This window comes from Bubalus kerabau, chromosome 15 (genome assembly GCF_029407905.1).
Source record: "Bubalus kerabau isolate K-KA32 ecotype Philippines breed swamp buffalo chromosome 15, PCC_UOA_SB_1v2, whole genome shotgun sequence".
NCBI lineage: Eukaryota > Metazoa > Chordata > Mammalia > Artiodactyla > Bovidae > Bubalus > Bubalus kerabau.
The window spans coordinates 74,189,066-74,206,430 of NC_073638.1; the positions used below are offsets into that span (position 1 = coordinate 74,189,066).

At 36.5% G+C, this 17,365-nt stretch overlaps 1 protein-coding gene across 11 annotated transcripts in view; it reads left to right on the top strand.

The window, feature by feature from the left end:
* TTC17 (tetratricopeptide repeat domain 17) overlaps positions 1–17,365 on the top strand; it is a 126,744-nt gene that overhangs the window by 16,242 nt on the left and 93,137 nt on the right. For all 11 annotated transcript variants that reach the window (XM_055549334.1, XM_055549336.1, XM_055549338.1 and 8 more), the window contains exons 2-5: positions 7,687–7,776; positions 14,631–14,800; positions 15,444–15,555; positions 15,792–15,923. In XM_055549334.1, coding sequence (XP_055405309.1) covers positions 7,687–7,776; positions 14,631–14,800; positions 15,444–15,555; positions 15,792–15,923 — 504 coding nt within the window. The remainder of the gene's footprint in view (positions 1–7,686; positions 7,777–14,630; positions 14,801–15,443; positions 15,556–15,791; positions 15,924–17,365) is intronic.

Genomic DNA, 17,365 nt, shown 5'->3' on the forward strand with positions numbered 1-17,365 from the left:
TAAGCTTCTCTAGCCCTGAAAGGCCACGATAGTTGGACTTGAATTCTGAAGAAAGAGTTGCATGTGAAGTCCAGCAGCAGGCTTTTCTGCCTCTCTCATCCCACCCCTCCAGAGCCCTTCCCGCTGGCAACTGCGTGAGCCTGACAGGGCCGCAGAGCTGAGGGCCCGTAGGCCGTCATTGTGAACTAGATTTGAGATAAGAATGAAAATGTGAGGGGAGAAAGGAATAAGAAAATGCAGTAGATGTTGTCTTTTTGACTGTTTGGCCCCATGTCTATGAGAGGAATTTTTTCCTCTGTGTATATATAAAGGAAAAGCTAAAGATTGTTTCTCAAATATGAGCTTATACTTGTCATTAGTTTTTTTTTTAATACAAGATGACATGTTGCATAGCACTATATAAAGTTTCATTTAAAGTTTCATTTTAATAAGATGACCTGTTCATAGCTCTTTAAAGAAAAGAAATACTTTATAAATTTAAGTATACGTGTTCACTGTAGAAAAGGTCAGAAAACACAAACCAGAAGAGAATAATCATCCAGCTAGACACCACCATTCATAAAATGTGATGTATAAACTGTCAGGTGGATTTTTAAAAAGATTTTTTATAAGTGTTTAAAAGGCAAAAATACATATGGCCGGCAAAGAAATTAAAATATGTTCATGCTTTTCTTGTGTTTCTGAGTGTATAGAAACTTGGTAACTATTGTTATAAATTTCAGCTGATTCAAATATTCTGGAGAAAAGCTTGTAAAAAATACAACTTTTAGAAGCCAATCCCTTTAACCTAACAATCCCCATTCTGGGAAGGAAACAATTTAGTAACTATTCGAAAAATTTAGGGGCTTCCCTGGTAGCTCAGTTGGTAAAGAATCCACCCGCAATGCAGAATACCCCGGTTTTGATTCCTGGGTCGGGAAGATCCACTGGAGAAGGGATAGGCTACCCACTCCACTATTCTTGGGCTTCCCTGGTGTTTCAGTTGGTAAAGAATCAGCTTGCAGTGTGGGAGAACTGGGTTCAGTCCCTTGGTTGGGAAGATCCTCTGGAGAAAGAAAAGGCTACCCACTCCAGTATTCTGGCCTGGAGAATTCCATGGACTGTATAGTCCATGGGTTTGCAGAGTCGGACACAACTGAGCGACTTTCACTTTCAAAAAATTTAGGTGTAAGGATACTCATCCCAGTATTGTTAAAAGGAGAGCATAAATTTTAGTAGCAACCTGGGTAAGTGACGTTAATATAATTGTTGTTGTTGCCCAGGTTGCAGTTGTTATTGTTTAACATAAATGTCATCTACTAAATATGATAATGGAAATCTGTATTTATTGGGAAAGAAGTCTGATGAGATTTAGAGAAGAACAGAGAGGGAAGGAATATAATAGATACATTATCTGATTTTTTTAACAGTATATGCATAGCTATATATGTATATAAATGCTGAGAAGTTACCCTGATAAATATATTTGACAGCAGGTATCTCTGAAGTTGAAAGTTCAAGTAATTCTAACTTTCTTCTTTAGATTGTCTATAATGTGTCTGTTTTTATAGTACCATATATATTTAGCTTGTAAATCAGAAAAAAGATTATTTTGTTACTAAGTTTTAAATTGGAACTTTCTTAGAATTAAGCAGCATGAAGACAGAGAGGGCTGACTTTGTGATACAGTGAGCAACTTAACAGATCAGAAATAGCCACGGCTCACTGGAGCCTTGGTGTCATTTGACGAATTGACAGTTGAAAAGAAGCTCTAAACTGTGTCTTTGGAAATAGTCCCTGCCTAAAGTCCATCCTAAAGGAGATCAGCCTTGGGTGTTCCTTGGAAGGAATGACGCTAAAGCTGAAACTCCAGTACTTTGGCCACCTCATGCGAAGAGTTGACTCATTGGAAAAGACTCATGCTGGGAGGGATTGGGGGCAGGAGGAGAAGGGGACGACAGAGAATGAGATGGCTGGATGGCATCACCGACTCGATGGACATGAGTTTGAGTGAACTCCGGGAGTTGGTGATGGACAGGGAGGCCTGTGATTCATGGGGTTGCAAAGAGTCGGACACAACTGAGCAACTGAACTGAACTGAACTGAAACAAAGTACACGCTTGTATGAGCAAACTGAAAGAATGACAGCTTCATTCATTTGAATATCAGATTACTTCAGTGGTTTAGGCTGGTTAAAAGTGATACTTTAATAATAGTGTTCAATCTTTTATAGATGTAGGATTTGGAAAATGTCAGGCATTTTTAGAAGTCATTAGGTTGGGCTCCCTCAGTTTATAGAGAAGGAAACGGGAGCCCTGACAGAAAAGGTGATTTGCTTTAACTGTCACAGAGCTGGTCATGGTCAGGTCAAAGACTTATTTTTTCCTGATTCCTGATGGCTTAGCCACTTTACCTTCTTTCCAGATAGTCATCAGTGAGCCATGATGCCTTAGGAGATAGAGAATCTAACAAATGTGATATCAGACACTTTTCATCAGTCAACAATGTATCATGTACCCAAGTAAGTAGGTGTTAGTTGTTCGATCGTGTCTTTGTGACCCCATGAACTGTAGCCCACCAGGCTCCCCTGTCCATGGAATTCTCCAGGCAAGAATACTGGAGTGGGTTGCTGTCCCCTTCTCCAGGGAATCTTCCTGACCCAGGGATCAAACCCAGGACTCCTGCATTGCAGGCAGATTCTTTACCATATGAACCACCAGGGAAGCCCATTATGTACCTAACATGTACACGAAAGCATATAAATACTGAGGGTAGAAAGAGGAATTTAAAAAAAAAAATTTTTTTTAGGAAGACACCCATACAATAAAGAATGTAATGTTAGTTAGTACAGAATGTAAATGTTAGTACAGAAGTATATATAAAGTACTATGGGAGCTCAAGAGAAGGATGGTTTCACACACACAAAAAGAAAGAAATGTCATTGGAGCCAAGTCAGTTGGCCTTCATCAAAAACATAAGAAAAGAAATGCATTCCAAGTAGGGGAATTACCATGTGCAAAGGCACAGAGGCTCCTAGAAGAGCCAGGAGGATTAGAAGGTACCCTGGATAGAGGTCCTCAAGAAAGTAGGCAGAGGTCTAGCAGTAACAGCAAGACTTGCAGTTTTGAAATTTTTCACTGGAATGTTGAGACAAGTTCTAAGAGTACAGATTCAGTTTGATCCAGGGCTCAAACAGTGTCACCAGAACAGGGTTTTTTTCTATCTTCATTGGTCTACTTTTTTAATCCCATTCTCAGGCCCCCCGTGGGTACAAGAGGACTAGTCCCCATTAGCTCAAATAAAAGTTCTGGACTAGGGACTCTTTAGTATAAGACAACTGTTTGGTTAATGTCCCTTCTCAGAAAAAATCACCAAGATACCAATGGGAAGGAATCCACTGATCAGGCTCCCCATGTGGGAAGGGATGTTTCCAGCCAAGCAGGACAGGCACTTTTGCCATGAGGAGGAGATTGCAGGTGGCTGGATAGGAAAAACTGTAAATACTCCCTGAGTGGGACATTGAAGGTAGAGGTGAAGTCTTGGGGGGTCTTCTTAAAGATTTTTTCTTTATGTTTTCCATCATACTGTCTCAATATTTAAATAATATAAAATCCAGAATAAAAGATTTAAATATTCCATCCCATATTTAACCTAAGGACAATTCTTTTTTTAATGAATATGGCATAATATTTCATTAATCAGTTTCAGACTGCTGGTAGGAAAAGTTAATACTGTTAATACTGCTGTTAATACTGCTTTCGTGTACCCATTTGAATACCATTTTTAAAAAATAAAAGTATTCATTATATGTGAAGAATAAGTTGCTGTGAGGGGTGGAACTTATGTTACAGTAGAAGTGTTCAATTTCCTGTCATAAAGGACCAGTGGAAAGTGATTGATTTTGGTTTTGTTTTTTGCTGGGCTGTGCAGCTGCAGGATTTTGGTTTGCCAACCAGGGATCAAACCCAGGGCCCCTGCAGTAAGAATGCTGAGTCCTAACCCCTGGACTGCCAGGGAATTCCTCGAAAGTGATTGGTTTTGTAGAATTCAGAAGTGTTTATATCCTTAGATTGGTTATTTTAAGTTTACAGTGTTCACCTTTTATTTTACTTGGCGGTGAAGTCATTACCTTTATATAGTGAAATTACCATGTGATTTTACAGAATTCACAGAGACAGGACTCCAAATTAGAGATATAGAAATTAACAATATCTTGAAGATGTCAGCAAATGAAATATATGGAAATGAACCTGACAATGAATAAGATATTTACTGCTGTTCTATATAATTGGATACATGTAGCTATAAAATATATAAAAAGGAAAGTAAAATTGGACTGTTATATATGGGTTGAGATTTTCTTTATTAAAATAAATTGCTTTGGTAACAGTGAAACTGTGTTACCTGGAAGTCTTAAGAGAATGAATTATTTTGAACAGAATTCCATTTAGCTAATTTCCAAACACATGGTCAGTTTTTCCCTGCAGTTTAAATTTTGCCCTAAAATGTATTTCATACTTTCTCACCTTCTTATTTACAACAAATTGAAAATAATGTCAGTTTTTCTTTTTAATTCCGGTCATTATAAGCATCATTTATTATGCTGTGGAAGTTGTAGGATTGTTTGTCCTTTTGTGAAAAAACCATAAAGTGCTCTGAGGTCATGTGGACGCGTTATGTCATGTTTAATCTATTCGTACCTCTCTGTAATTTGTCACTCTTCTTGCTCTTGGGCTTATAGCAGCCACTTCTAAATGCTAAAGGTTTTGAAGGGATATTACCACTCCTTCTTAAATTGTATATAAAATCAGAGTGCACAGGCTCCGCATGTTGGCTCATAGTAGGCCTGGTTGATAGAGGCTTAATATAACTTTTGGTAGTTGAATGGATGTTGTAGCATTTACAAAGTGTAATCTTTCTTAATCTTCTAAGGAGGAGAGATATTCAAAAGGAGAAAAATTCAAGCTGATTGGCATTTGCCAAAGATAGTTAGCATAAAGTCTTAAAATGTAAGAACTTGAAGGTACCTCAGTAAGAATATGGGTCAGGCTATAAATCTTTCTGTGATCAGCCCTAATCTGGCAGAGCTCCATGCCATTTGCTGCCACGTCAGAAAGAGAAGCACAGCTGTCAAGATGTCAGTGGGCTCCCTTCTGCTAATAATTTTATCTCTGTACCTTCCCTAGCGACTATATCTTTATTGCACTCAGTGCTTCAAGGAAATGAAAAGTACTTCCTCAGAGTTGAATGTTGGCCAAACCCATGCTATTCAAATATGATAAAGCCCTGGTTCTCTTGTGTCTTTTTAATCTAAAGCTAAAATTATACTTTATTCATTTGTCTTATTCTTTCATTCTGCTTGTAGTTCTCCAAATTATCAGATAAATAGACTGGTTGGATATTTTGGAATGGGAATGTCACACTCCCACATTCCTTCTCCTTCCCCCCGATTTTTTTTTTTCTTAAAAACCTCATTTAATTATACTTATAGAGAGGTATGTTAAATCAGTACTTCTCGAGGTCTGGATAGTTCCAAAGTAAAGACTTTCTTTGACCTCCTATTAAAGCTCTTTTGCATTCTGACCACTGGCTATAGCTTTTACATTTTCTCCTATAAAAAGTTTGGTGTGCTGTAATATATTACAAATAATATATTGTTGTATAAAAGATTGATGGATTTTGGAGTTAGATCAGGTCATATTCAAGATAGTCACTTTCCCTGCCCTTTTGGCATTTGACTGTTGAATATGTAAGAGAAGCAAAAATTTCCACCCCTCATTGAGAAACACCTAGCGTTTTGCTTGTAGGCCTTTGCTAGGTTTCATTGTTTGATAGAGATTAACAGCTCAAGTGGTCAAGTATAGGCCTTGCTATTATATTTTTAGTGCCTTTTAAATTCAGAGTACAGTTTTAATGTAAGTTCCAATATAGTAGCAAAGCCAGGGGAAGCAGTGAAGGGATTTAGTTATAAAAGAGAGACCCTGGGAGATGATCATTATCCATCACTACATAATGGTGATTATGTAGTTCAGATAATTGCTATGAAAATATGAGTGGAAGTTACTCCAGACTAGCATCTCTTTTTCTTCTGGAATCTCTGAGACGGTAGAATGAAGAAAGGCGGATGCGTTTTATATGCAGTCACCTAGCATCATCCAGTACTACTGTGCCTGTTATTAAAGCAGCCGTTGGACTTATTCCATGTTATTTTTGTTCCCTCTTATTATTTATTTGTTGGCCATGCTTCACGGCTTGTAGGATCTTAATTCCCCAATCAGGGATTGAACCTGTGCCCCCGGCAATGAAAGCACTGATTCCTAACCACTGGACCACCAGAGAATTCTCATTCCCTCTCTTTGATTTTTTTTTTTTTTAATAGGCTTGCATTTACCAAAGTCTAAGCAAGGCTATCTTTTGCTCTTAAAAAACTAGCTCTAAAATTAATTAATTGAGCTGCTGTCAAGTTCTTAGAGATTACACAAATGTAGCTTCTTCTCAAAGTAGAACTTCTGGAGAGCTAGTACATAATTTGACAGTCTAAAACCCTAAGGGATACCAGGAACTTCATTCATGTCTTCGGTTCCAAGGCCACTGCCTTAGATTTTCCTGAAATTCAAAAAGCCCCATGTGTGTATATGTGTTGTTTTTTCCTTGTTATAAACATATATAGACAATTGAAAAATATACAAATGTAAAAAGTAAAAGATATAAATGTACCTCTTTTTTTAACCACTTCCCAAAAATAAACCAGCTTAGTTTTTAGCATATCATACATGTATACATCTAAATCTATAAAAATGTAATTTCTTTAAAAAAATATACCATGCTTATCCTTTATCACTGTTTTAGTTAATTACGCATTGTAAATGTCTTTCCGTGATAGTAGATCTAATTTTTCTGTCTCCCATTCCATTGGGCAATTGATGTCCCTGTTCCCTCACTGATGGACTTAAGTTTGTTTTTGTTGTTTGGTTAGTTTTTTTGTTTGTTTTCAGTTAAAGGCAATATAGTGAACATTTTTGTGTGTATCTTTGCCCACTTGTTTAAAGAATGCCTATAGTTTCCTAGAGTTTATATTCCTAAATCAATGGTATGTAATTTTAAAGTTTTGATACATGTTGTCAAATGAGCCTCCAAATAATAAGTTTATAAGCCTGCTGCCAGTATATAAGAATTCATTTTTCCTACATCTTCAACAACATAGTTGCTTGTTTATAATTCAGAAACTTGAATTGTAAACTCGAAGTCCCAAGGTTATTTTATATAATCTCTGATTTATGGTTTCACAAATAGCCTGTAAAAATAGATGCTTTTCATATTTTTCCTTTTATTGCTGCCATACTTATTTAGATATAGAATGTGTTATCAAGACAAGGCAATCTTTTTTTTTTGTTAGTATAGGTGTAACATATATTTTAAGGGATTTATCATTCATTTCCAAATATTTCTTGAATATTTCTTATATTACTAGTCCAGTCAGGATATTCATTTCAAAACCTTGCTCTTTTGAGTTGGAGTTCAAGGGACAGCTACTGAACCTCTCATTCTCTGCTGAAATTTACACATGATCACTTTTGAAATACCCCTTAAATTTACTGAGCACCTCACACTGAGTGTAATGGTGATTGAACAGTAAGGCATATTAAACTTTATTAATCCAAACAAATTTTAATGAAATCTGAGCTTTATCTGTTTGCTTGCTTGCAGGTGGATTCACCTATGAACTTGAAGCATCCCCATGACTTAGTCATATTAATGAGACAAGAAACAACAGTTAACTACCTCAAAGAACTGGAGGTGAGACAACTGGACAAGCAACATGCAGCTGATACTTGGTGCATTTCACAGGAGCTACTGTGGTCAAAGAAGAATTAAAACATATTATTTCTTAATTCTTCTGACTTTTATAGGAATATTCTATTTTTAGATCACGCTTTTATCTTTTTAATCAGAATGCCATTTGAGCACTAGTAAGAGAAATAGACTACTGGAACCTTGGTTTTATGCCTCATTCTTGACTCACATATCCTTGAACAGTATTTCCATGTGTAAATATTTCCATCAGATATGAAGAGGAATTATCTCAAGATAATCTTGGAAGGAGAGTTTGGGTAAAATATCAAAAGGAAGAATGATTTGAATGCCTCATAAAAATATAATTACGTTAGTTCTCAGGTAGTAAAAACTAGGATCTTAGTAGCTTGTGTTCTTATGATTGAGGTGAAAACCATTCATCACTTTGCATCTTGAAAAGTCTTCCTTCATTTTTATTTTATATTGAAGTATAGTTGATTAACGATATTGTGTTAGTTTCAAGTGTACAGCAAAGTGATCCAGTTATACATATACATGTATTTATTCTTTTTCAGATTCTTTTCCACACTTTGAAAAGCTGATATTTATTAGCACTAATAATATCTGACCTTTTGGTTTCTATCATTGATTTTCATAAACTGATTTTTCTTAGTAGCAAATAGTGTTATTTGAAAAAGGTTTTTTTTCTTTCATATAACCCCCTCTTAAAAGTTATAGTGTAAATTGAATTCAAATTTTAATGAAACTTTTAAGTTGCAGAAAAAGTAACCCAATTTGCAAAATGAGATTTAGAAAATTATTGGGACTAATAAGAGTAGAATCAGAGTCTTAGAAAGCTAGAAGGAATCATAAAGATCATCATCATTTCAGAGGTAAGGAAATAATTACACCTAAAGACTGAATTGCCTGATTTCATGAAACAAGTTATGGCAGAACCAGAGGCAGACGCCTTATCTCCTCGTTGTTTACAGAGATGAAACCAGGTAGCCATTCATCTTCTAGTTACATAAAAGTTCCCGACTTCACTTATATAAATTTAAATTAGTACATCTATTAACAGTAATAGTTATATGTTTTTAAAACTTCGATAAATTAAAGAAAACTTTTAGCACATATTAATCAATTGTGTAGGTAGTAAATTTTTAGGAATACTTATAAAACTTGAGCATCTCACCATTTTTAAAATAGTGTCTCACCTTGTTCTTACCAGTTTTGTCACTTATAAATTTGGAAATGTTGATTTTTATGAATACTAAGACAGTAGACATAATTTATAGGGTTTCATGCCTGGAAGCTTAAAACACTGTTCAGAAAGATGCAGTGGTGCAGAAAATAGTTTTTAAGAGTCATAGACAACGTTATATATGTTTATGATTATCCATCTTTTTAAGTGGCAGTATTATTTATTATAAAGAGAAAGAGACTTCGGGTAAGTGTAATGGGAAAATGCCATTTACCAAGTCATTGAAAATGCAAATGAAAAAGATTGACTCCACCAATATTTGGTTAAAGTAATGTAATGAGTTTATACAGAGTACTTAGTTTCTGCTTCATATACACAATAATAGATGAAAGACAAAATAGAAATCAAAGTAAAATGTAGTCAGGTCTGAACACAACATGAACAACCTCCGTAGACTTGAAATGGGACAGAAAACACCAAGTTGAGAATGTAGCTAAGAGTATAAACCTGCTGGTCACCAAGACCAGGAATAAGTTCTGCTGTCTGATGTTCATTGCATGTCTGTGGAGTAAAGGGAACAACAGTGTTCCGTGCAAGATAAAGGAAGATAACCGGATTCACTACTGCTTGAAGACTGGGACGGAGCATGAAAAGAGTCTGGTGGGAAAAATTTTAAAAAGGCAGGAAGACAAAACAAAACCTAATGACCAAAAAATGAACCAAACCATCTAGTGGTTCAATAATTGCATCTTCAATTTCCTGAACACCATTTCAGGGCAGAATAGCACTTTGGGTTAGAAACTCTAAAATTGTATGATCTGGTTTTGGACTTTGGATCTAGATAGAACCAGAAGCAGCTACAAAACTGTTAGACCCAGGAGATGGTCATGGAGTGGTTGGGAAGAGACAGAGATGGAGATGGGATGAAGGATGGTTCCAGGATTTTTGACCCAAGCAATTGATGTTGGATGGAGTTGGCTTTATCTGAGATGAGAAGACTGAAGGAGGTATAGACTGGGGAGGAGGTTGGTGTATTAAGAAGATACCTATTAGGAATCAGTGGAGACATTGAGTGAGGAATTGGTTCTTCTGGTGTAGACTCCTGGGTCAAGGGTTGAGCTAGAGATTTAAGTTCATTTATCCTTCTTAATCACTGACATAGGAATAAATCCATGAGACTAGATAATACAGTTTATCTACAAAGTAGTGACAACTAGGTGAACTTCTTTGATCCCAGAATCAATACCAGAAGACAATAGCATCAAGGTGTTAAGTACAGAATTTTATATTGTTTTAAATATAATATTTTATATTCTCTTAAACCATCATTCAGGAGTGAGGACAAAGCAGTTTTCTGACATACACAGTTTACTAACCACTATACTGACCAATGCAGATAAATCTCAAAAGCATTAAGTTTAAAAAAAGAAAGTTGTAGAATATAGAGTATGATACCATTTATATAAATTTTTTTTTAATGAGCCAAAGAATTTATTTGAAGAAATAAAATTCTTTACAAAATTATCATTCCACACATAAAAATAATCCCCCAAATCCCCATGAAGCAGATTTAGGTAAATAATCCAAATTGCAGATAATCCCAAATCTCCAGAAAGAAGCACCTTGTTATACCTTTTTCTCAGGGAAGGAAAGATAGATACACTGGAAAGCGAATCTGTATTCACAAAACTTCAATCTGAAGCCTCTGTCTAGTACAGTCTCAGAGGCTTATTCAGAAAATTTGTTACCAGTTTTGTACCTATCTTTATAATTTTTGTGACTTTGTTTGTTTTTCTTTCTTTTTCTTCTTCTTTTCTTTAACATTGTATTTTTGAAATTCCAACCTCTACTCTAGATTTTTAACTTTTGCTTTTTGGTATTTGTTATCGATTTTGTACCTATATTTTCTTTATAATTTTTGTGACTTTGTTTTTTTTCTCTCTCTCTCTCTCTCTTTATTTTCCTTCTTCTTTTCTTTAACATTGTATTTTTGAAATTCCAAACTACTCTAGATTTTTAATTTTTGCTTTTAGGTATTTGTTAACCAATTTTGTACCTTTAAGAACCCAATCTTCAGTACCCATTTTTTACTAGGGAGTGAGATTACTGGCTTGACTGCTCTCTCCCCCTTCGGACTCTCCTTTTTCTCCACCAGGTCACCTGTGTCTCCTCCCTAACCCCTCTCTACTCTACCCAACTCTGTGAATTTCTGTGTGTTCCAGACGGTGGAGAACACTTAGGGAACTGATTACTGGCTGGATCTGTCTCTCTCCTTTTCATTCCCCCCTTTTATCCTCCTGGCCACCTCTGTCTCCTTCCTCCCTCTTCTCTTCTCTGTATAACTTCGTGAACATCTCTGAGCGGTCCAGTTGTGGAGTGCACATAAGGAAGGGATTACTGGTTAGCCCGCTCTCTCCTCTATTAATTCCACCTCATCTCATTCGGGTCACCTCTAACTCCCTCCTCCCTCTTCTCTTCTCCATGTAATGCTGTGAACCTCACTGGGTGACCCTCACAGCGGAGAGACTTTTCATCTTTAACCTAGATGTTTTATCAATGATGCTGTATAGAAGGAGAAGTTTTGAGACTACTATAAAAATAAGACCGATAACTGGAAGCAGGAGGCTTAAGTCCAAACCCTGACTCCAGGGAACATTAATTGACAGGAGCTCATCAAATGCCTCCATACCTACACTGAAACCAAGCACCACACAAGGGCCAACAAGTTCCAGGGCAAGACATACCAAGCAAATTCTCCAGCAACACAGGAACACAGCCCTGAGCTCCAATATACAGGCTGCCCAAAGTCACCCCAAAACCATAGACATCTCATAACTCATTACTGGACACTTCATTGCACTCCAGAGAGAAGTCCAGCTCCACCCACCAGAACACCGACACAAGCTTCCCTAACCAAGAAACCTTGACAACCACCTGTACAAACCCACACACAGTGAGGAAACGCCACAATAAAGAGAACTCCACAAACTGCCAGAATACAGAGAGTACACCCCAAACTCAGCAATTTAAACAAGATGAAGAGACTGAGGAATACCCAGCAGATAAAGGAACAGGATAAATGCCCACCAAACCAAACAAAAGAGGAAGAGATAGGGAATCTACCTGATAAAGAATTCCGAATAATGATAGTGAAATTGATCCAAAATCTTGAAATCAAAATGGACTCACAGATAAATAGCCTGGAGACAAGGATTGAGAAGATGCAAGAAAGGTTTAACAAGGACCTAGAAGAAATAAAAAAAGAGTCAATATATAATAAATAATGCAATAAATGAGATCATAAACACTCTGGAGGCAACAAATAGTAGAATAACAGAGGCAGAAGATAGGATTAGTGAATTAGAAGATAGAATGAAGAAATAAATGAATCAGAGAGGAAAAAAAAAAAACCAAGAAATGAGGACAATCTCAGAGACCTCCAGGACAATATTAAACGCTACAACATTCGAATCATAGGGGTCCCAGAAGATGAAGACAAAAAGAAAGACCATGAGAAAATACTTGAGGAGATGATAGTTGAAAACTTCCCTAAAATGGGGAAGGAAATAATCACCCAAGTCCAAGAAACCCAGAGAGTCCCAAACAGGATAAACCCAAGGCGAAACACCCCAAGACACATATTAATCAAATTAACAAAGATCAAACACAAAGAACAAATATTAAAAGCAGCAAGGGAAAAACAACAAATAACACAAGGGAATTCCCATAAGGAGAACAGCTGATCTTTCAGTAGGAACTCTCCAAGCCAGGGGGGAATGGCAAGACATACTTAAAGTGATGAAAGAAAATAACCTACAGCCCAGATTACTATACCCAGCAAGGATCTCATTCAGATATGAAGGAGAAATCAAAAGCTTTACAGACAAGCAAAAGCTGAGAGAATTCAGCACCACCAAACCAGCTCTCCAACAAATACTAAAGGATATTCTCTGGACAGGAAACACAAAAAGGGTGTATAAATTCGAACCCAAAACAATAAAGTAAATGGCAACAGGATCATACTTATCAATAATTACCTTAAACGTAAATGGGTTGAATGCCCCAACCAAAAGACAAAGACTGGCTGAATGGATACAAAAACAAGACCCCTAATATGTTGTCTACAAGAGACCCACCTCAAAACAGGGGACACATACAGACTGAAAGTGAAGGGCTAGAAAAAGATTTTCCATACCAATAGGGACCAAAAGAAAGCAGGAGTAGCAATACTCATATCAGATAAAATAGACTTTAAAACAAAGGCTGTGAAAAGAGACAAAGAAGGTCACTACATAAGGATCAAAGGATCAATCCAAGAAGAAGATATAACAATTATAAATATATATGCACCCAACATAGGAGCACCGCAGTATGTAAGACAAATGCTAACAAGTATGAAAGGAGAAATTAACAATAACACAATAATAGTGGGAGACTTTAATACCCCACTCACACCTATGGATAGATCAACTAAACAGAAAATTAACAAGGAAACACAAACTTTAAACGATACAATAGACCAGTTAGACCTAATTGATATCTAAAGGACATTTCATCCCAAAATATATAAAATTTTAAAACTTGCAAAGCAGTGCCATATGTTGATTTTGGAGATATATATATAGTAATAGTTAAGAGGATAAGGGCAGTATAGTAATATTTTATAAAAATATGCATGAAAATGATGCATAAAACATTCAGGATAGTGGTAACTTTTGTTTGCTTGCTTATGTATTTATAATATTTATTTTCCCTTGATCATGCCATGCGGCTTGTAGGATCTTAGATCTCCAACCAGAGACTGAACTTGGGCTCTTGACAGTGAGAGTGCCAAGTCCTAACCATGGGGTTCCCAGGGTAGTGGTAACTTTTGAAAGGGAGAGAGGGGTTTCAAAGACAGGTAAGAGGGGCTTCAACTATTTTTTTTTCTTTTAGAAAAATCTAGAGTATGGCACAGAGAAGGCGATGGCACTCCAATACTCTTGCCTGGAAAATCCCATGGACGGAGGAGCCTGGTGGGCTGCAGTCCGTGGGGTCGCTAAGAGTCAAACACGACCGAGCGACTTCACTTTGACTTTTCACTTTCATGCATTGAAGGAGGAAATGGCAACCCACTCCAGTATTCTTGCCTGGAGAATCCCAGGGACGGGGGAGCCTGGTGGGCTGCCGTCTATGGGGTCTCACAGAGTCGGACACGACTGAAGCGACTTAGCAGCAGCAGCAGAGTATGGCAAAATGTTAAGATTGGGTAGTGGAAATATAGTATACATTTGGGAAAAAAATATGAGTGGCAGAAATTTCTCTCGAACCTAGTGACTCCAGCTAGTACTATCAATGTGCTGGTTGTCTTGAAGGACTGAAATATGGCATGTTTGGACAATTCAAGGTTGTTTCAATTGCTGAGCATCCTGTGCCAAGAAAGTTGTTAAATATAGCTTTATAGATAGTTAGAAATCATTTTATAAGGCACTCATGTGCCAGTATTATACATGTCAAGTTCTGTTTGAGAAGCTCATTCATGTCAACTAAGGTAACCAAGGGCATATTTAGAATTCTCTGACTTGGTCAACACATTAAATTCTCCTTTCTCTTACATGGTAGGTAGGTTGAAATATTAGAAAAATCCAGCAAGTTCTTATTTTCTTCTCAACAGAAGCAATTAGTTGCTCAAAAAATTCACATAGAAGAGAATGAGGACAGAGATACAGGACTTGAACAGAGACATAATAAAGAGGATCCGGACTGCATCAAAGCCAAGGTGCCCTTAGGGGACCTAGATCTATATGATGGCACATACATAACTTTGGAGAGCAAAGATATCAGGTAAAAAAAATTATCTTTCCAAAAATAAAAGTACTTCTTCCTGAACAGACATTTCTCAATTCGAAATTATTTCTCTAATTAGAAAAAGCTTCAATAACTGATGACGATTGAAATTTGAAAGTTCAAAATATATACTATGTATAGAATTCTTACAAATCAATTAAAAATATCATCACAGTAGAAAATTGAACAGTTTATGGTAAAAAGTACAAATGGCCCATAAACAGGTGGAAAAAAATATTTCTTGGTAATGATCAAGTAAGTGCATGCTAAAACATATTTTTCATCAAATTGGAAAAAAATATTTAAAAATCAGTAACTGGTAAAATATGGGAAAAGTGTATACAAAAGTGTAAATTGGTTTAACATTTCTAGAAAGAGTTTAGCATGTCTTATTAGCTGAAAAGTCTACAGTCTTAACAATCTGTGACTTACCTATTATTTTCTGTTTAACTCTTGATTTATCTCCTTTAAGTTGAACTCTCAAACTAGTTTATTCAAACAGCAACTATATGAAAAAGGTATGCATGTTGACTAATATTGACTGTAAAGTAAGATGCTGTGAGAATATGATTTAATTAGGGAAAAATTTGGCATTTCTTCACTTTTCATTCATTCGTTACTCCTTGCCTCTTGATTGTAGCCCTGAAGATTATATAGACACAGAATCTCCTGTCCCTCCAGACCCTGAGCAACCTGATTGTACTAAAATTCTAGAACTTCCATATAGTATACATGCTTTTCAGCACTTGCGAGTAAGTAGAGAAATTTGGGGGGGCCTTGTTTTCATTTTTTTCTTTAATCTCTGGCTTAGACATGCTCTTTCTTTTCTTTCTTTTCTCCTTCCAAACAGGTTTTTGTTTTAACAGACATCTCCTACTTTTAAAATTCCTTCAGAATAAACACTCTTAAGATACCGAATTGTAATCTTTTATGACTTATAATCTCCTTTTTCTTTTCTTTTTTTTCAATCGTTTCTTCTTCTCTTCAGGGTGTACAAGAGAGAGTTAATCTTTCTGCACCGCTACTACCTAAAGAAGATCCAATCTTCACGTATTTATCTAAACGATTAGGAAGGAGTATAGATGACATAGGCCACCTCATTCATGAAGGCCTGCAGAAGGTAAGTCATCAGTGACTAAAGAGCCCAGAGACTGTGAACAGAAGGTACTTTTCTCTCAGAAAATACCTCCCTAGCTTGTTTTTGTCTAGAGAGTGATTTTAAATCCTGATCAAAGTAGTATAAACTGTGTAGTTCAAAGTTAGGCAGAAGCGTTGACAATCCAGTCCCCTTTACCAGGGCGAGATACTACAAAGTTCTATTTGAACTAATTCTTGAAAAAAACAAATTATAAACTAATATAAGCAATAGGGCTTATAGGCTAGATTATATATTTTGAGTGTGAAAGAAAATGTAACATTAGCATCTTTGATATATAACTACACATAGTAAATACATAGATTATCACTGTTCTCTGAACAGGAAAAAAATCACCACAAACAATAAAATCTTCATGTAATTTCTTTTAAAGAAGCATCTACTTTAAAAAAATGGAATGCAGAATTATGTAACAGAACCCCAAAATTTAAATGTATCATTGAGGATAGCATGTGGGAATTTAGCAATAGTTTTTACTCTTCTCTGTGCCTAAGGAGATTCATAAAATGCAGGCTAGTTTCTATGCAGTGGTATTAAGTAAAATGTGTAGTTGTAATATTTATATACAGTTTACTCAAATATATATATTTTTATACTGTTTATACCCAAATATATGTTTATTCAAATACTTTATATAAGATTATTGTTGTAGCTAAGTTACCTTCTTCATCTTGTTTTTCTGAAGGTAATGTAAAATACCGCATCCCCAGAATTGATGAATAATAAGGGAAAACTGACCTAGGATTTAAAATATCCTTCAGAGAATTGTTAGTTGAAAGTAGATCATAGTGGTAAGTGCTCTATAACAAATTAAAATAGAGGGTTTATTGGGTGGCTACTTTAGATTAAGCAGGTGGGGTTATCCTCTCTGGAAAGATGAAATTTAAACTGATACTTGAATGACAAGAAGAAACCAAAAGTCAGAGATCAAGGAAGAGCATTCCAGGCTGAGGCAACAGCCCCAAAGCCTTAATGAGCTGGATAGTGTGTCAGTCAGCTCAGGCCGCCATCACAGAATACCGCAGAAGGGCGGCTTCAGCACCCAAACTCTCACAGTTCTGGAGGCTGGAAAGCCCAAGATCATGTTGCTGGCTGATTCAGTCCATGGTGAGGACTCTTCCTGGCCTGTAGATGGCCGCTTTCTGGCTGTGGTGTCAGGTGGCTTCTCTGTGTGTACTTTGGGGAGGAGTGGGTGCTAGGGGGAGAGAGAGAGAGAAATCTTCCTCTTAGAAAGGCACTGGCCCTATTGGATTTTAAACCTTTGTCACTTCTTCAGAGGCCTTATCTTCAATATAGTCACACTGGGGGTTAGAGCATCTGTATATGAATGGTGAGAGAGAGACGCAGTCTGTAACAGGTGTTATAAATTAAATTCAGGTCAGTATGGCTGGAGCCTGGTGAGTGAA